General features: G+C 43.3%; 2 protein-coding genes across 4 annotated transcripts; one reads left to right on the top strand and one right to left on the bottom strand.

Moving 5' to 3' along the window:
• The first annotated feature begins 802 nt into the window (after positions 1-802).
• LOC6609514 (cell wall protein RBR3) lies at positions 803-20,933 on the top strand. Of its 3 annotated transcripts, none has more exons than XM_032716222.1 (6): positions 803-884; positions 1,694-2,307; positions 17,971-19,004; positions 19,072-19,493; positions 19,608-19,699; positions 20,059-20,933. In XM_032716222.1, exons 2-6 carry the CDS (start codon positions 2,158-2,160, stop codon positions 20,182-20,184), a joined length of 1,824 nt encoding a protein of 607 aa, XP_032572113.1. In that variant the 5' UTR covers positions 803-884; positions 1,694-2,157; the 3' UTR covers positions 20,185-20,933. The 3 variants fall into 3 exon arrangements, with proteins under 3 accessions (XP_032572113.1, XP_032572115.1, XP_002034198.1); XM_032716224.1 differs by having other exon boundaries at positions 830-884; positions 1,734-2,307; XM_002034162.2 differs by having other exon boundaries at positions 835-884; positions 1,799-2,307.
• LOC6609515 (pancreatic lipase-related protein 2) lies at positions 11,536-15,489 on the bottom strand. The gene is made up of 6 exons (XM_032716225.1): positions 15,204-15,489; positions 13,121-13,220; positions 12,883-13,037; positions 12,334-12,804; positions 12,035-12,191; positions 11,536-11,977 (listed from the first exon to the last, which is right to left on the bottom strand). Exons 1-6 carry the CDS (start codon positions 15,253-15,255, stop codon positions 11,743-11,745), a joined length of 1,170 nt encoding a protein of 389 aa, XP_032572116.1. The 5' UTR covers positions 15,256-15,489; the 3' UTR covers positions 11,536-11,742.
• Positions 20,934-21,010: the final 77 nt, after the last annotated feature.

Raw genomic sequence — 21,010 nt, 5'->3', positions numbered from 1 at the left:
TTTGATATTATCTAGAATAATATAACAATAAAATTATTGGCCGACTGTTTAGCATACGTTTGCTTATTTTCGTAACAAAGAGTTAAAAAAGAAAGTATTTTTATTTGATGTAATTGAAATAAAAGCTCTTGAAAGCGTGGCTGGATCAAAAAATTATTCTTCAAATATCCTAAATTTAATAAAACTAAATTGGCACAGCAATTGTTAAATTAAGAAATGTATACAGATAACATTTTAATTGCCAGCTACAAAATTTGTGCTGCCAAATTGCCCCAAATTTCCACCAATTCACAATTGTTGTCTTTTTAAAATGTAAATATACTCGACTAAGCAACAAATCGCACGTACACCTATATGGTGGTAAAAACCACAACAATTAGCCGAACAAGAGGCAAATGGCCAACCATAATTAACAGTGGCCCATAAAGTTGAACGAACACAATTGTGCGAGCTGACAAAACCGCAACAAAACGGCAAACTGGACATTATCCGTTTGCCATAGGGGATGAGCTGGGAAAACTGCCCTCAAACTTTGTGATTTGTTTATACGGCTCTCTCAGCAAAGTCATGACGTTTGGCCCTACGAGTAAAGAGAGATGGACAGTAAGGAAATAAAATAGACAGAGTGGCGTGCTAAACAACAAATTGCCAGCATGCTGATGGAGGCGGATATACGACCCGTGCATACGCAATGTGTTATACCAAAAAGTCGCCGGCAAGTGATGAAAAGCGCCTGCGCCATCCAGCCAGTGGGAAAACTATCCCAAAAAGTGACTCTGGAAAATCCTTGCAGCCAGTCGCACTCGCAGGCGCTACGGGGCAGGTTGCTTGATACGGCAGCATACGCGGCGTATACGTAACGTGGAAAAGGACAAGATTTTTTCGTGAGTCGAGTGAAGGTGCACGGCTGTCTCTTAACATGGTGCCTCCGGCCCAAACATTTTCCTCATCAATTAAAACCCCCCACTGGTGGTCGACTGACTCACCTAATTCGCGTGCCAAATTTATTTGATTTCGTGCAAAAGGCAGTTGGCGTAAACAAAACGTGTCCAAAGCACTGGAAGAGTCATCTATCGCTCTGCCTGGAAGTTGCGTCAGACTCACGCAGCTTCCAAGACGGTTTCGTGGGAAACTGGCGAATCTGCTCTGCGACATTCACCGTTCTGAGTTGGCCCCAAGTGCACGTGGGCCAGCTTTCAGCTTCGGTGCCATTTCACCCCGAGCACCAAGAGTATCAGACTATAGAATTTACCATAAATAAATCCAAAGGCATCCTCTGTAATCAGCCAGCCAATTTTCCCATCCTCCAGTGCGCGATTTTTGCAAGCCCTGTGATTCGGCTTTTGTGCAACTTTTCACCGTGTAATTGAAATTAATGATCATTGTGCGAGTTGGTTCTGTAATTCCGGTTCCGCAGCTCTGAAATAACACTAATGCCCCGCATTTAATCTTAAAGAAATCGCGGCACTTTGCTTTATTAAAGTGTCACCCCGGGGACAAATATCACTCAAAGTTTGGCGAAATTCATCTCACAAATTGATATGTGACAGCCAGGTGTGAAATATTGTCCAGGGAAAATAGAATCACTTTTGGGAGTCAAGTGAGAGCAGCTCCCCAGGGCACTGATTTTTATTATTTATATGTTTTAGAAAGAAAATATGTAATTTGTAATGTAATTGTTTGTAATTTTTAGTTCTTCCTTTTCGATCCCATGCCCTTACAATTTCACTTAGGGTCTGAATAAAATATAACTTTATTCGAAAAGCCAAGATTTGCAATCATCGAACTCACTTTACAGAATGCAAAATTGATTGCAGCGCATCAGCGGCAATTTGGGCAAACAGAAAACAGCATGCGAAGAAAAAAGAAAAGTGTAATGATAGCGCCAAGGAACCCAATCCGACTTTAGTGCCAATTGTGCCGTGCGAAATGCTGTTAGTGCCGCGTTGTTGTTCGTGTCCATGTTGTGATTACATAATGAGACGCTGCTGAAAGTCAAAGTCCAAGGAGAAGTCCCAAGTGTGTATGTAAGCCACCAGGCGGCAGCCATATCTCAACTCGCCGCCACCAACTCAGCCGAAGTAGAAGGCGAAGCAAAAGCCTAAGGACCAGCCCTCCATCTGCAGGATAACGAGGAGCGTGTGGAGCCGCAGGAGGATGCCCTTCGGCCGCAAGTCCCCGCTGGAGGCTCTGGCCCTGCCCGGCGTTATGCTCGCCTACAAGTACAGCCAGTTCCGCCAGCGCCGCCGGGAGGCCGCCAGCCGACGGGTCACCGAGCGCGAACTCTCGGCGCTGCACCATAAAATCGTGAGTACAAATGGCGAGCTTCGGAAAACAAAGTCATTTTTGTACGTCAACGGGTTGGGTTGCTTCTGAAACACGGAAGCACATCCGGCGAAAAAATTGAGATTCTCAAAAAGACAGAACGTTTAACAAAATATGATGATTGAACACTAAAGTTCGAAATGAAAGTTAGGGCATCGTTTTTAAATGATATCGTATTCGATCGCACTCTCTTATTTAATAAAATTATCAAGTAACCAAAAAATCTGTTGAAAAATCCCTTAATCTGTAAATCTGCCATCAGCACATTCATTATTCTCCACCATGCTATGAAGAGACTCGGAAGAAACTTGAAAACTTTGAACATATTGCAGTGCAGGGTACTTGACCCATTATCCTCCAAAGTTGTTCTTGGCTTTTTGTTTATGTTCCGGTTTGGTACTTTCGGCTTTTCGCCTTCGCCTGCGACCCATAAAAAGAAACGCAATAAAAGAAGCGAAAACTGGAAAACAGCGGTGGCTGTTTATCAAAAGCAGGCAAAAGGCGGACGAAAGTCAGGCATCATTAGCCGCGTGGTTCGATGAGTGTGCTACCCAGCTCTTGAGCCTTTTTAAAGTGGCGCTCTTCCTGCTTTTCCTGTTTGTTTTGGCTCCGGCCTCTCACATTTACAGCTGGCAAATAGTTATAAAAATAAAAGGCACACACAACACATCAAACACATCAAAACAAGGTGAGGCCCGACTCAGCTCGGTTTGTCATGGCCCGCAAAAGTAGGCAATAAAAAACGCCATAACTTGTGCGATAGTTCACATGTGTGTGTCCGCCTAAACTTATTTGCATTTTAAGGGTCAATAAAAAATGTACAAGAGAGCTAGAAGAGGCAGAGTCCCAGAAAAGTTTTTTATTTCAGATTTCTTTGGCCATTCGCCGTAACATTTGGCTTTCTTATGATATACACAATTTGATCTTGGTCATAAAAAGTAAATATAACTATTATGGTTGGTTCATTGTATAATTAAATTAAGCCTTACACTGAATTTATTAATTGGGGGAAGCCATAAATAGTAGTAATTGCATCAATAACCCAATTCACGGCGAATAATTAACATTCTTATTAGTCAGCATCATTAAATATATTCCCGCCGTATGCGAACATTAAGATTTAAGGCACAACTCATTTGCATTCGCAACAGGACCGAAATGTGCAGCGCGGACAACTGCAAAAGGCTAAGTTCACTTGGGATTTTAGTAGACTTGTTTTTGAAATTTATGACTTTCAAAGCCATAGACTGCCACGCCCACTTGCCAAACACACTCAGTCTCTTACACACACATCAGCACACTCTAGTTCGCACTTGGGCACTTATATAAGGAGAGCAGCAGCAACAACAATTGCCAAGTGCACAAACAGGAAAAAAGTCCTGGCAGCACTAAGCCAGGCTCAACTGTTTTGCATAAAATCTGACGCGTGACTGTAATTTCTCTACGCCGACCTTGAAAAGCAGCTCACACACACTAGTACACACGCACACCAGCAAGCAGCCCGATACATTAGCAAAACTGGGCAAATACACGAAAAATGCTTTTATGCCACATTAAAATTCACAAAAGCCTGACCAGACTGCCTTCGAAAAATGCTTTCACAATTAAATGGCTGGAAATTTGTACTTTAGGTTGCATTGCGAATTAGGCCTAATTATACTGAAAGGTCCTTTAAACTAAAGGTATGTAAATTTTAACTGTTTAATTAAATTTGAAAAGAATAATCAGCACTTTTCTGTGGAAAAGTTCGGAGTTGGAAAAAATTGGCTTTGCACGATAACAAAATCGCATATATACAACATAATATCAATATAAACATGAGCTGAGAAAAAATGGATTGGTAGTTAAAGTTATCAGCCCCACTAAATAAAAACAAATATAATAATTAAAACTAAATTTTTACAATGAAAATTAGGAGAATATTATGACAGATTAGCAGTTAGGTATGAATATGAATTACAAAGCTAACGAATCTATATCGAAATTCGAAGGGTTATTCCGAATAAGCTACAGATCCTGGCCATAAACATGTCTCATAAGAACCTCACACACACCACGCTAGTTTTCCAGCTGAGCTAAGCTAAGCCGATGTAATCCCGCAGAGAAGAGGACACCGCACTCACACACCCAAGAAAAGGCACACACACACAGAAAGAGGCGAGACACGCACACATGGTGTCGTTTCGTAATCCCCAAAAGTATGCAGCGACAAAATTGTCATTTACTCCGTGCTGAGAGGACTGGCAAGAAGCGGGCCTAAAAACGCGGCGCAGTTGCGAGTCTTTCGCGATATGTTATTAATGCAAATACGCATAATATATAACAAGTTGATTAGCTGAGCGCAAGGGGAATAGAGCCATAGAGTAATGGGTTTGGGCCCCGGCAGACAGACAATCCTTTTCGTGGTTAAAAGGGAAATGCTGTCAAAACTAGCCCCATCCCGCCGAAGGAAGTCGCGTGACTATCCAACATCAGGCCGAAAAAACACAGAAACTAGAAAACCCCGAAACGAGAGCTCTGGCCAGGACCTCTCACTGGACATTTTCGGTCAGGCAATGGGAAGTGAAATTTATAATTTACTTTGCAGAAAGGACAGCGGGCGGAAGTTGTCACCTGGCGTGGCATTGGAAATAGGTGCAAATTAATGAATCCTCAGTTCGCCGCAAAGGTCAAACTCTGCCCTTTGCCTGGTATTTTTTCCCCCTTTCTGTGTTTGAAACTAAATTGAAATGTAGGCAAGCTGATACATTATTATTAGCTGCTGCAGTTCCTGCAGTCGAATGTCCTTTTGCATTTACCTGCCTCCCTCTCTCGCTCTCTCTCTCTCTTACCCAGCTTGACCTCTCTGCAGCCGTCTCTTTCTGTGCCCCTTTGTGGGTCTTTAGCAATAAATGACCGCACAATTTGACTTGGCACTTGCAACGTGCACACAAAAAAAATTGGTAAAAAGAATTCAGCTTAGTCATACAAATGCCAAAACAGTTGGTTTGGCCAACACTGGTGTTTGGCCTGGGCTTTGGTCAACGGCTTGCCTTTCCTTGCAAGTCCTTTTAAGTTACCTTGGCATTGGCTGTAGCTTTTGAAAGGATATAATAGTCTACACTGAATTAGATAAATTTCCTTCTCAGCTCACGTTTTACCAAGCAACTCGTTTGTTCTTATTTTTAAGAGTGACAAAAATAATATTGGCTTGTCCTTTTTAAAACAAACAGTCGGTATCTAAAAAGCAAAAAGTTATAAATTTAGTACAGATAGTGCAACATAAAGTGCGATTCCCTTTAAACCATTTTCCTCTTGTATCATATTCATATATATCATACATAAACCTCATATACAATAATTCCACTCTTTCTAAAATATTGTAAATTTATATGAAATGACACCTTATTTAGCTGTGATAAGCAAGCAACTGGAAGAGTGTGGCAGAGTGTGTCTCATATATAATCCTTTCAGTCTACTCCCGTTGCCGTTCTTTTGTGGTCAGTGCAAATATTTGCCATTGCATTTTACCACCCGCCCGGAATTGGAATCGGAATCGGAATCGCTTGACCATAAATCAGACACAAAAAGCATTTGAAAGTAATTCCATTTTGTGTGTGCTCGACATAGCGCCTTGGGTGTCGTTTTGGGATCGGTTTACCTTGCACTGAACCAGTGCTTGAAATAAATCATTAAGATCGAGCATTAGTCAATTTGATGGTCGCTGAGCCATTGCCATTTAGCGGGAAATGGTCATTAACGAGGTCCGCGGAGGTCCCTGAATTGGGCACGCAATGCAGGAGCCGGATATCCGCTGGGTGTTTATTCGACTCCCACTTTCCAAGAAGTAATTGAACTTTTGTGTCGCAGCAGACACGCAACTTTCTGCAGGATAATGGCAAAAGACGCTGTCGCCTTTCCCCACCTCGTTCCCTCGTTCGTACTTTATATGCGAAAATGTCAGCGTGTGCTCCTTTGTCGTCTGCGAACTTCCGCCTCTTCACTTCCGTTTCCCCGCTCTCAATTAGAGTGCATTAAACTTTAGTGTTTACGCATGGGTTGGCTTGTTGTTCCCTTTGTTGCTGCCAGATTTTCTTGGGCCATCACGTGCTGCATCGAAAAAAAGGGTTGTGCCAAGTCCAGCCCCACCCCCCGCCATATTTTCCAACCATCCTCGGTCTCTTGGGGCGCGGCCATGCATTAGCGCAGGTCACGCGATGTCTGCACCATTATACTATATAGTCTGTACACACAAACGTGCATAGAAGACAAGCTGGAATCAGGGTATATGGTATATTTATAAGGGGGGTTATTTTCCAACGCAGACGTTTACCTTAATTGCATTGATTGGAGCATTTAGAGTGGCCAGTCGATGTGGAACGCGATACGATATGTATATGCAATTATTTTCGAAGGCTCTCCAAGTCACACATTAGGATTGTAATTATTTACAGAGCGAAAAATATAAAAAGGTCTAAAAATGTGTTTGTTTCGGCTTTTTAAATGAAAATAAGCTTGCTAAATATTCAAATATATTCAGCTATCTCATAGTCCTGCGTTATTTAATTTAAAGTTTCAGCTACTGTGCACATCGCACTGATTTAAGTTTAGACAAGTTAAATGGGTTAAGGCCAGAGCACTCTATTCAATATACCATTCAGTTTACACAAGCTCACATTCATAGACTTTCGCAACTCTTTGCTTTGACCATTGTCACATTTCATTACGCGGCGCACTCGAGATAAGCCCGCAAAAAGTTTTATCCCCTGCCGAGTTGGTACTATGCTAAAAAGAATAAATACAAAAATGCAGGCAGGATAATAAAAAATGGCAGGCACAGCGAAAAATGTGGCTGAACAAAAAAGTACAATATATTGCAAAAAGGGAAACACAGAAGGCGGATGCGAAATTGGAACTGGGCCCAGTGCACCAACACAGTTGCCACTACACGCACACACACACAACCGACCACGAGCACCCACCCATCCACTAACACACACACAGAAAACTCCAGCCCCAAGCAATGCGTTGGTTTCGGCTCAAGGCCAGATTTCAATTAAAATTTATTGTTTGTGCCAAAACGAAAGCGAAATAAATTGAAAAATAATAAATTGAAATGCGAGATTTATTTTTAAATGGCGCCCAACGTATTAGTTTCTGTGGGCGCCGCCCTCCTCCTCAGAAAGAATGGCCTTTCAACAGTTACTAAATACTCGCCACTCAATGGATCCCCTGCGATTTATGAACACGCACACATGTTCGTGGGGAAAATCGCTTTACAGGCCAACACTTCATCTGGGAACTCTTCTCAATAAAGTGCAAAGGGTGAAGGGGCATTCAACCACGGCCAATGAACACTTACAAAAAAACAACGAACGCCAGGAGGAAAAACGAAAACAACTTGTTCCACACATGAGCTGCCCTGAAAGCAGCCTGGAAATATAAATAACCGAAGGGAAACTTTCAAAGGCATATACCCGCACACCTGTATCTCCCCTTGCCAACTCACCTGTCCAACTGCATACCACAACTGCTTCCCGCTTCCCTTCACCACCGTCATTTTGATTTCAATGAGTTTCCATCCGAAAATGGCATCGCTTCGGTTTCACTTTGCACTTTTGTGTTAAAAGCCCTAATTACACTCTCAGCAGCTTTCCACCTTGCCCACCACCCACAAATCCTGGCCCACATGAGTCTAGTTGGCAAATTTGACACTTTTCTCAGAATTCTGTATGGTTGGCAAACAACTATGATGCACAGAAAGAAAAAAAAGTGAAGTATACACATGTTAACTTTGTGTAGTTTTCAGTTTTTAGTGCTTCAAAATCATCTTTGGGTATTTTATAATTTTAAAAACAATATTTTTATTGTCGATTCTGTAGGTTTAAATTTAGCAAAAATGAGTAGAATAGTTTCATATCCTTGCCAATTTTTCCGGTGTACTGCTGCTGTGTGAGTCCTGTCCTCCTGTGGTTTTTGTTGCTATTGTGGCCCCGGCACAGAAGCTGCAATCATGGCTGTGTTTTGCCTGTTTGTGTTGGCCAGAGTTTCGCAATTAGCCCAGAGCCTGACAATTGATGGCATTCGGCGGAGGATGAGCACCATGGTGCTCCCTGGGAACCCATACAAGCCCTGGCGCAGATTGCCTGTCCTCAATAAGTTGTCGACATGACATTCCGCCCTTACCACCGCACACACATATTGTGTGATTTGACTTTTATGGTTTATAATTGGTTTTTAATGTGGCCGGAAATTAGCAGCCAGTTACGAGAAGTGGGACATCTTAAAGATCCCATTCTACCATAAAGCATTCTTTGGTGTCCGCCATAAAGTTTTCGCCATAAAAACGCTTGATTTATGCTCAACCATTGAGGAGTGACACGGAAAACATATTAAATACAATAAATTCACTTAGCGGCAGCACATATATACACTCTAAAAAAAAAAACTCACTGACACTTAAACGACGCCCGATACAAATGCTATTTCTCATCATGACAATGTTTTCCCATCGAGCGTGCTTCAAATAAAGCAGTCAAGAGCTGTGGAATGGGTTGGAAATGTGGGTGGTGCTTGGTGATGGCTGGTTGGTAGGGGAAAATGTGGAAAATGGGGTAGGTCGTGAGCAGGTCTTAATGGAATTGTTGCCTCCACTTCACAATTATCGATGCATGAAAAGGGGAGAGCAGCGGCGCAGTAATGAAAAGCAACAGAAACATCAACATCAGGAAAGTCATATGCCAGCACTTTCCCACAGAATCGCTGTGAAGAGTGGGGGAAAAGTGGGAAAGTCCTGTATCGATTTAATTAATTTTGCTTTCCTTAAAAAGGCTGCAGGTGCCGAAAACTGCAAGAATGATTGCTTGACTGGCTGAGTGTTTGTTGTTGGTATCCAAGTTATATGAGGTCACCTACTTTCAGGTGTCAAAATGCCTGAAGTGGTGTGGCACCCGCTTTGGTTTAAACACTAAAAAACACTAGAGAACTTATAATGCTAGTAAGTGTAAGTATTTTTTATGATTTAGACTTGGAAAGTACTTTTTGTGGGTATACATCATTTTCTATAAAACATTTAAGAACCTTATATGTTCTTTTTCTTCGTCATTCTTTTATTTCACCCATAGGTTGTCGCCACTATAAATGGCATGTTTATAGCCATTTTAGATCAATGTAAGATTAGAAACTAGACCCTTGTTCTGACCCCACCTGGTTTAGTTAACCGAAAAAGGAGCCCACTCTTACTCACACGTGTGTTCAAGTTAAGGTAAACAAGAATAGAGACCAGTCACGGTATTTATAATCAATTCCAACCTCAATCAATCAGCAAACGCTCATTGACAGCTCCAGGAATTCCTCCTCGAAGCCAGAGCAATCCCCTTATCCTTGTCGCTCCTGTTAGCTCCTTTCTGAGCCTCATTAGCCACCACATTTTTTGTGAGTCCACAGCGAGTTGTTCGCACGTGTCTCGCGCAGTTGTCGCCTGGTTTCCCATGGCATGCCTAACCGCCATATAGAAGGGGCGAATTCCAGGACGGTGGCAACGAGGGGTTAAGCCGGGCTAAGGAGTGTTTTTTTTTATTATTGGCCTGCTTTACCTGGCCACCCGCCGCGCAAATGTCCATAATTGACAGTCCGATAGAAATACGCTGGAAATTACGAAGGGAAATAGGTGAATGCACAATCACAGTGAATTTATTTGATTGCTCAATAGGCAAATTGAATGGTATTTATATAAATATTCTAGACCTTATTATGCATTCCCTTGGAGATTATTTTCTGATTAGGTTAATATATGCTTAGATCAATTAAATCTATTTTATTTTCTTCTGCACACTAAAATCAGAATTAAATCTGATTAATTTGGAATATTTTTACTGCCCATTTGAACCACTAACCCCAACTAGAGATTTCAATTGAATGGCAGTAATAGGGTCATAAAAACAGATTAAGTTTTACAGGCAATTACTCAAACCTTAAACATCAGAATAACAAGGACTTTCAACGTGGCGTTTTCCGCTACTCTTTATCGATTCGAGCCAAAACCATTTAGATGTGTCCGCTCATCAAGGCCTGGCGACCATTAAATATAAATTCGACAGGCACTCGGCCATCTGCAGTTGACCCAAAAAGCCACTCGACTGGGGACCTGAGCTGAACCAGTAGGTCCAAAAACCTAAAACTCACAAATCATTGAGCCGGCGGGTCATGCAATACCGGTATCGGCGATGAGTGATGGGGAAATTGCATCTGCATTCAGTTGGCCCAAAGTCTGGCTCATTATTAATGCAGCCGGCCATATGAAGCTTCATGTTCCCGAACGAACCACGTCGTGCCCCATTTGCCCTTCCGGCTGGCCACACCAACTTCCACTTCCCGAACTTCCCCAACTTGCCGCGACTTCCGCTGCTCGTTAGGCGATGGCTCGTGAAATGAGCTCCGACATTCATTGCACATTATGGCCCACGTCCTGTATGGCTTCAGTTGCTCTTTTTCAGTGCTGTTTTATTTTTGTTTTTTTTTGCACCAGGCCTTGCATAATTACAGGCGGCGGCTGCAACCCAAGTTAATAAACAATTTTCGCTCCGTGGGCGAAGAAGGCGCCTCCTTGGCCGCGCATTATTCATTAATTACTTTTTAATTGCACGGGCAATAGCTCAACTTCGAGCAAAATACTTTTTTGCTTTATTTCGCTCGGTCCTCGGTGCGTATACTTGATATATTGCTTGGTATACTCGTATTTCGGGTGTTTCTTTCTAAGGTTTCCCCTTGCGTCATAGGCGTATCCACTTTGCATGTCCCTCGACTCGGCAGGGGTGTATTTTACTGCGGGTCTGGGGCAACCAAATTAAATTACTTTCCTTTTAGAGCGATTGTCATGATGAGTCACGGCCAAAAGTGTGCAAATTGAGCCTCCGCTGCCTTTTTTTTTATATTTTTTTTCGGAATGACGAAGGCTCGGCTGATGGTCGTGTTGCTACCTGAATTTTTAAAGATGTATTAAGATGAGAGAATGTGGAGCTTATTGTTCAAATTACTGAGATGAAACTTAATAAATTTATAGGCAAATTACACAAAATCATCATCTTTTGACTTTTTATATAAGCAACACCTTAGGACAATTTGCAAGTTCAATCTTTTTTTGTTGGCTCTTATCACCATCTGCAAAGTCATGATGAAAAGTCCCTTTGAGTATCCTTTCCAATTTCCTTTTCTATTATAAAACCTCCCACGTTTAAACTATTTATACTTAGGGATATTTATTTAACGGCTTAAAAATGCCCTGATTACGTGCTAGAAATACTTAAAATAAAGATCACAAGAACTGTTGCCCACGAATGCAACATAGCAGCCCACATAAATCTCATCCGATGGCGAAGGACACTCTTGGGTGTGGGAAATTACCCTAGCCCGTATCCTTCGAGAACCGTGCAAATTCCATCACGTCAGTGAGAACCTGTCAATGTTGTTGCTCAGCGCGTTGTTGTCCTCGTCCTCGTCGTCCTGCTCCTTTTGGCCAATGGCCCACCGACTGACAGATGGCTGTCTGGTGGCATTAGGTGGCAATTTGTAGGCAATAGGCAGCCGAGGAGCCAGCGAGACAATTGCCCTCGCCTGGCTGTTCCTTCCAAACGGCTTGGCATCGTTCGTATTCAGATAGAATTTGCCACGAATCCTGTAAACAGCGTTATCAGATGGATTTGCAGAGATTGAGCGATTTCCAACTACTCACCTGGGATCCGCCCCCATGCCCATGAAGGCGGGCCGGCCTCCTGGTTCACGGCAGATGCCGAACATTTCGGAGGGCTCGCAACGTTGGGCGGGAAAACCTCGAGGCTGGGCTATGCTCTCCACGAAGTATTCCCAGGCACGCTGGTGACTGCAGCCGACTGCAAAGGAAAATGGAGCAATTAGCTGTAAGGATCATTTAAAAATGTTTAATCGGAAAGTTCTTGCCAAAGTGGTAATAATAAAATATTAAAATATTTTTTTTCATCTAAATCTCTTTCTTTATGTGTGACTTATGCTTACCAATTATTCCCAGCCAGTTATTGGCAATATTTTGTTTGGCGCAACCCGGCTGCAGTGGTCGTCCGCCATTCGGATAGAAGTCCGCATGACCCATGGGCGCTGGATTGCCCAGAAGGCCACCGTCGGTGTGGATGACATCCACGAACCTAGCGTCGCTGGGACTCAAGCGGCGGTTGGAGCTGTTGCCCTCGAAAAGCGGAAGAGCTGGATCGAGGGCCGTTATCCTGGGCAGCTTGATGCCCCACTCCTGCAGCTGCTTGCCCGCAAAACCGGCCACCTCGGCGCCCAGACTGAAGCCAATCAAGTGGATGTACTTCGCTGGGTAACCCTTGTCCACCAGGAATCGCAGGAACCTGGCCAAATAGCGACCCGACACCGGCAGATTCTCGACGGCATTCGAGTACCAGGGCACCGCTGTCATCGCGCTCCAGTCGATGAGGATGACATTGTAGTTGCCCCTCCTGAGAAACGCTGCCGGGGGAAATCGAAGGGAAGATGGACAGGGTATATATTTTTTTTTGGTCGAGGTGGCAGGAAGTCCCCACTCACCGTCCTTTAGCTCCTGGCTGCTCTGCCGTTCGCCGGTGGCCGATTCCGAGAAGCCGTGCAGATAGATGGCCAGCGGGTAATTGAAATTGAAATTGCTCTGTGCCAGCCGGGCATCGTCGCTCAGGTGGAGCAGTTGTGCGGAATTGCGGTTCCGGCTGCAAAAAGGTGGACCCATTTTTGATGGCCCCTCAATATGCATGAGCTGGGATGAAATGCAGATGGGTCGCCGCTTGCTTACCTGGTGTACAGCATGAACTTTATGTCCTCGCGCTCTTTAATGGCACAGCAAGTGGAGCAGGATCCACGCGGAGCTGCGCTGTAGAAAATTGGCGAACCAGCTGGGATATACAGAAAAAATATACAATCAAAATAGGAAATAATAAAAGAAATAAGACGTTATATTATACTTAAAATATGGTCATATTCAAAAGCCTTACTGAGAGAAAACCAATAACCAAAATGTTTGTAAGCAAATTGCTCTGCAACTTCTTACAACATCGCCACGAAATAAAGGCGGAAATCGAATTTGTCAAGTGGCAAGCGCAAGCCAATTTGTTTAGAGCTTGGAATACAAAACTAATTGATTCATTAGCTTCATTAACCCACTGGCAACGCGTGCAACTGCCAGGTAGCCGCAGCCATAACATAACAATCAAAAACAGTAATAACAAAGATGAAAACCAAAAGCCAAACAAAAACAGTAGCAAAGAAATCGAAACTGGCCTAACGAAGACCAACTTGGCCGTGAACTTGGAGGGAGTAAATGAAATCGAGTGGAATGGCATGTTTTGTGGGGCCAACAAAAAAAAAAAAACAAGTGGCAGTAGCCACAAGGCAGCACGTGACGCATACGCCGCGTGTTACGTAGCACCGGGGGCAAAATGAAAACAAGTTTTCATTTCCATCAGGTTTTCGATGTTCACACGGCCAAGTGCCTAATCAGATCGATTCGCGAGTGGGTGGTGTCTTAAAGTGGCAGCACCACCGCCAGTGGGTCAACCACATTGGGATGTCAATGACGGCTTTTTCGCACTCTCTGTTTTGCTACACATTCTTATCGTCAGCTGCGAATGCATACGGATAATACACTTGATTAGATGCCAACTAACAATGACGTTGACCTCACTCACTGCCGGACTCATTTGTGATTCCGTCCACTTATCACTTTCCGTTTTGCTCAATAAAAAACCACATCAACTTTGGAATGGTCTTCCTACCCTGGATTTCTAATAGTAGAACAAGTGCGGATAATTAAATACTAAATTTAATATATTACTTGGAAATATGTTCTGTAAGCTAAACATGTATATTACCATCGAAGCATGCTTATTTCAATAATTGTTATAAATAGGGTATGATTATTCTGATGGTTATAAAATTAATATTTAGTGCCTGCATTTAATAATCAATTTCAAGTTAGAGTGTTTCCCATTCGCTTTTGTAATGCCTTTCGTGGCTTTAATCGTACTCCAAATATTATGAATGTAGCTTAAATATCTTTTATTTATGTAAATGTGGGGTCTGCATTCGTATATATATTTTTTTTTTGTGCAGAGCGGAAGAGTTTGTCGCGCTTATTTATGAGGAATGTTTCATAGTTGTTGCTGATATAGCCACTTAATAATACTTTTCGTCTTCTTTGTTTTGCTTGGATTGGCTTTGTTTCCACGTTGTTTCGCGACGTCATGCCGTGCATTTAATTTGTATTTCTTTTTTTTAATTATCGCACTGCTGGCTTTAATTTAAATGTACGTGTGGCTGGCACTTAATTAGCAGCTTTAAGCCATGGTGCTCGTTATGGTTGCACTAAGAACTTTACGGGTACCGGCTTTATGATTCTAGCCAAGTGATTCCCCGCCTGACATTGAAAATGGTGTGGTTCGCGTCATTAAGAATAGCGTAAAGAACTATACAAGACTATAATGATCTATATAAGAGCGAACATAAAGAGGAAGACTACACAAGTCTGATATGCGATATATTGACGATTTGTTTGGATAGTAACTATCTCCTTTGTGCCCAACCCTTCGTTTCATTTTTTGACAACCTTCTTTCACAGCCCACTGGCCATCTAAGCTGACCTACCCCAAGTCAAATATTACCGATGGTCAACAATTGAATCTTTTGAGTGCGCGTATCAACAAAGACGTTAGCTTGTTTGGCTTACAAGCCGTTCCGCCTTGAACTTATGTGCATAGTTACGCCCCAACCGCCCACTTGGGGCACGATTTTCCAGCTGACATTGAGGCAGAATCAATGCTAATAGATGCCACTTTCGGTTTCAGCCTAAGTTTCCACTCCACGGCGATGTCTCAGCTTACCCAGCAGAAATGTAAATACATTGCATAATGTCGAGGCAGCCGGTAACACCATGGTAAACACAATAAATTAGTTTAAATATTAGTTGAAGTTCTGCGACGGCTTGCGTTCAATGAACCGCCGAATTTGGGCGTACAATTCCAATTCACTTTCGTACGCGAAAATTAACATTCAAATCGGTTTCCGCATTTGTTTATGTATTTCTTTGCCTGGCTTAGCTAAAGCAAATCACGACTACGATTGATAAAGAAAACGCTCTGTTCTCAACGAGCTGCCAATACTGACTGAACGATCGCAACTCCCGATCTGTCGAGCTAGACTCTCTGTCTCAGTCGACGGCGCTGCTGGCGTCGCTGCTTCCTTCGCCGGCAATCTGATAAACAGAATTTGCGCGGCCCTAAAACGAAAGACTCAGGCAGCAAACTTTAGCGCGCCTGTAAGCTATAATGCGTTCCGTATTTAAATGAGTTAATCAGGCATGCAAAAGCCGGCCGAGATCGTAAAATAGTTTTCGGTTTCCTGATCGTCGTGCGTCCAACACCCACCCACCGCCACCCATTTCATGCCGGGCATTCGCAATGAGCAGCCCACCCAAGTGATCTTAGCCTGGGGAAAAGGCAATCCAAAAGTTCAGCCGGATCCATCTGACAGGCAGCTCACCTTGACCAGATGAGACTTTCCGTTTCAATTCACTTATCGCCTCTCGATCGCAACCAACCTCCGACATCCGACAGCTACAAAGGGGCAGATACATCTTGAATGAAGACAAATCGCTTAAGTCGTTGGTATAAGCAATCAAGAATATGCCGTTACATTTTTGGAGCTTAAATTCCAACTAACATGAAATGAACTACATTCTTTTTCTCTAGTGGGAGAAATTATTTTTAACAAACAGTTTTAACTAATTTAAATGATCCCAATAAATAGTTATTAAAATTAACGAAGGACAGCCACTCCTTTTAGTCGTATTTAATTTTATCTGACCCATACTTTTTGGATCGAAACCCTGTAGTTTGTGCAGATCAATTAGTATGGCGCTGATTTATTCATTAATCACTCCAAATACACGCAAGGTTTTAAATAAAATTGAAGATCTTGATTATCTTAGCATAGTCAGAGCATTCGAACTTCGATCACATAATTTGTGGGCGTGCGATTTCGCGGCTTTTTTCGCCAACGTCTCAGCTGTCGATAAGTACGTCGTATTCACAGGCGGCTCAAAGGGTTTACCATAACAAACATTTAATGCTAATTAAAGTAAAAAAATATATGTTTCTACGCGATGTTTTAAAATACTATTATACTATGTACAGCGTGAATATTTAACTTAAATCCGTAAGGTAAAAAGCCATTGAAATCTTTGTCATGACAGCTTGTCATGGTAGCCAAAGCGATGACCAGTCAACCGTAAATCCCTCAGCTGTTGATACAGATGGCAGGAGATAATTGCATAAAGATTCTTTGGACATTTGTGGTTGCCAATCGAACACTTGATTGATTTGCCATTGCTTGCGAAGCCACGAAATTCCAATTAAATTTATACCTACCTCGCATATATGCAATTAAACCGCAGATACCTTCGATGGCTAACCATTTGCACGGCTTTCGATGTGACATTGAAAAGCCATCAAGTGCAAGGGCTCAACCTCAAAGCCACACAGTCAAGGAAATATACTTAGCCATGTGTTCTAGGTTCTAAATCAAGAGCTAACTAATTAGCCGCACTTGCACCCGCAGTTTTGCAAAAAAAGACTATGAGAATAATTTTACAACTTCCTAAAGCCTTGGCAAGCCGTCGGCTTGCAAATAATAAATAAATTTGGAATCGAACAAAGGGAGCAGTTCCCAAAAATAGCCATAGTAACTATTAATAGCTTAATGCGGTCGTTAAACAGTTCATTCAATCAGCGCTTAAAAAGCTGCTGAATCACAAAATTAATTACCCGAGGGGATGGTCAACAATGCGCGGTTCTTATAAATGGAAAGATTCGAAATCAATAACAAGTATCATATGTTTAACGATCATCTGTCAGACTGAGGTCGAGCTCCCAAACTGACCTCAGAAGGCGTCTGTCTATGCAGATATTAAGATATGGAGATACGAACTTAGCGAGCTCAGCTCATCATAAATTTGCATAATCATTTGCTAATTCGATATGAAATCAGACCGTAAGGCAATGAAAGGGTCCTTTTCCATGGGTAATACTTTGCCTAATTTTTATGAATCTGTAAAATGGCTTCTGGGCAAAAAGCTTGACAATAAACTGCCATAATTTACACCTAATCAGCAGCTGACCCAATAAACTTGGTCGAACAATATCTGAACAGTTAGGGTTTTTATGATTTTAAAAGTTATCACGGTTACCAATTTAAATTAAATTTAAACATATCAATTCCATGCTTAAAAGAATGCCGAACTTAAGCAGGTATTATTATTAAACTACCTCATTTAGGACGACTTAGAACACTTTTGTCTCCATAAACTTTCAGATAATTAAAACAAAAAGTGAATGTTCATTTACCACTTGCATTAAGTCATTAAGTTTCACAAATTCGTTATGATCACTAACTTAAACAACAGCTGCAAATAATTTTTGTACTCGTAAACGAAATAGATTACCAGTTTTCTTGGGATTGAATATTTTATAAACTTTAAACTATCCTGCATTTAATGGAATAACTTGCATACTTTATGGCTAACAATTATAACCAATTTCGAGACGCTAGTTAAGAGACTACTTGAGGGCTTAATTTCATTTCCTCTTCCAGGACAAACTACTGAGTAAACTGGAGGAGGAGAGCGAGCCGGATCCTCCAACCTCCCAAGAGGACGAGTGTGTGATCTGCATCAATGCCCGGGCCACCATGCAGACCTCGCCATGTGGCCACCGCGTCGTCTGCCGCCGCTGCTTTGTGAAGACCATCCAGAGTGCGGTGGCCCAACGCCTGTTGCCCCTGCGTTGCGTCATTTGCCGAGCGCGGGTCAATCGTCTGACCTCGTCATCGGGCACTTGGCGAATCCAGGAGTCGGCCAGCAGCTACTCGATGGGCGCCAAGAGTTGGGCCTCCGCCGGAGTGGCCGCCGGCGGGGTGGTACCCTCGGCCAGCTCATACTCGATGAACGATGCGCACAGCGGGCACCACTCGTTCCACCAGCCCACGCTGCACAAGTCGGCGGTGGGACGGCACCACCCGCACCATTACGCCGCCCGAGGATCAGCCCATGCTCGAGTCTCCCAGTCGGACAGCCTGTACTCGATGAGCTCGACGGGATCGGCGGCTTCATCGGCCTCCGGCTATTCGCACTACTCCAAAACGTCTTCCATATCGAGCAACGGTCCCTGCTCACCGGCCTCGCCGGCCGTGGCTTCCAGTTCGAATCACCTGGCACCGCCATCGCCCACCACCCACCATCACAGTCATAGTCTGGCCTCACCCACTCCATCGGGATCCTCGGGCAGTTCCCTCTCACCGCGGGAAAATGGAACTTCACATTCGCATCATGGTGGGTGTCCCATTGGTTGCTCCGGTGCCGTGCCAAGAAAACCGCTTCACACGCTCACCAATAGCTCCTCCACGCCCATCTCCGGTTCATCGTCGAGCGGAAGTGGGGGAGGAGGAGTGGGCGGCAACGGTAGTGTACCCAGTGGAATGATGACGCCTACGCATACGTATCCTGGCCGAAGGCATGTAAAGAACCGACTGATGGACATCCAGAACCGCCTGCCGCCGATCAAGGAGTTCCGCAGTCCGGCCAAAGTGCCGCATCCTTCGCCCGTGCACGTCAGCAATCCCAGATTTCGGTGAGTGGAATGGCAGGATCAAATATGAATATATTTGATATAAATGGTTATCGATCTCTCCTTGCAGTTACTCCACTTATACAAAGTCCAGTGCCCATGAATTGGCTCCGTTGCTGCGTGAATCCGGATCGTCGCCTCCGCCACGTCGCCCCAGTCCGATGAACATCCAGCTGAGCTGCTCCGCACTGGCCCCGCCCCCTTTGAAGGCGGGCGGGGCAAAGATCTGCCCACTGACCTCGAAGAACTCGCTGCCGAAAAACGCTTACGTGATGCCCAAGGATAAGAAGCAGCCAGCTTCTGTTCCGCAAGGGAAAGCCACTGGTACTGCCTCCAAGTCGACTCCACAAGGAGCAGGCTGTTCGAGAGCCTCAGCTGGCTGTTCTGCCACCAATTCCGGATCAAATGGAGCTGGATCGGCTAGTAATCCGAAACCCTCGTCAAGCTCTTCCAGTCGCAGTTTTCCGCTTTTCTCCGCCGCCAGCAATCAGAGTGAGTTTTAAATAAGTGGTCTTAATATCGAAAATCATCTTACTGATTATGATTTAATATATATAGTACGTAATACGATAATCTAATACTCGTTTCAAAAACTTTAAATTCCAGGAGAGAAGGCTGAGAATAAGAAGAACGAGTCTGTTGAGCGCAAGAAAAAGGAGGAAAAGCTCAAGCTGAAGGCTGAGAAAGAAGCCAGAAAGGTGGGTGAAATTGCAGAGAATCCGGTGAACCCCCATTCCTTTTTTGTTAGCAGGATGCATTGTTTTCCCCCACCCATAAGAGTTTCTGAACCAGCCTGTGCATATTTGCATTGTTTGTAATTGGCCTCGTTCCCCTTTTTTCTTTTTACCAACTGTTTTGGAAAAGTTTTTCATTAATCGCGGGCGAAAGGGCTTAGGGAAATTGGCGGGGAAATGCTGAACCTTTTGTGCCGGCAAAGCATAAATTTCCAAACTTATGAGCACGGCTGGCTCATAAAGCGCCGGCAATTCCGATTTTCTTGCTTATGATTTCCACTGCATGCAAATGCAAGCCAAGTTATTCACTTTCAATTTTGCAGGAGGAAAAGCGACTGGCCAAGGAGGAGGAGCGTCTGGCCAAGCTGCACGCCAAGGAGGAGAAGAAGCGGGGAAAGAAGGAGGCCAAGGAGCTGCTGTTGGCCAACGATGGGAACAGCAAGAAGTGAGGGGAGGGCACCCAATTAGCCAGCAAAAACACATATTTCCTGTTGCAATTCTAGCCATGTAAGACCATCACCAAGTACCCGTGTAACCGTACTATATCAAGAGCCAGAAAGGATCGGATGGAATCAGACCTCCAACTCACACACCTCAACACCCCCCACATGAATCGAGCTTGATTGTAATTTTATGAACGTAATTTGTCAGTTAGGCCTCAATCATTTCCATAATTTTTTACTCGAAATATAAAATAGAGAAGCCAAATATTTAAAAATAGTTTCTTAAAAAAAGAAGTCACTGTAGAATCCTGAAATTTAAATCACTTTCATTGTACTTGTGTCTGCATATTTACTTTTCTGTGGGCGTTTTTGGCATTTAATGCTTTAGTTCAGAAGAAAAACTATGCCAAACATTTGTATTTGAATGATAAACCTTTGGCAAGCACTGATTTTTTCACTAATATTTTGCTTTCATTTCGTTCATAGTTGTAAGCAGAAACTTCCACTTAGTTGTCATTACGTTCACTGCCCACTTTCATAACTCTTCACCGTCTAGAGATATGATAAGAATAGGATGATATTGCTGCCTTTCGTTCGACATTGCCTCAGTCTTTCAGTCATCATGAATCCATTACCAATTAAAAAGGTTGTTGAAACAATTTCAATTTGAACAGATTCTGATGAAAATATCCGATGATAATAGTCCTTTTTACTTTCAAGTTTCCGAATACTAGACTACCAAACTGAATACCCCTTAATAGAGAGAACCTTATCTCGAGATATAGAACCATGACCACTGAAAGGCAAACCAATGTTAGAGCCAAGCTTTAGC

This window comes from Drosophila sechellia, chromosome 2R (genome assembly GCF_004382195.2).
Source record: "Drosophila sechellia strain sech25 chromosome 2R, ASM438219v1, whole genome shotgun sequence".
In the NCBI taxonomy this organism is placed as follows: Eukaryota; Metazoa; Arthropoda; class Insecta; order Diptera; family Drosophilidae; genus Drosophila; species Drosophila sechellia.
This window is presented reverse-complemented; position numbering and strand designations above follow the sequence as displayed.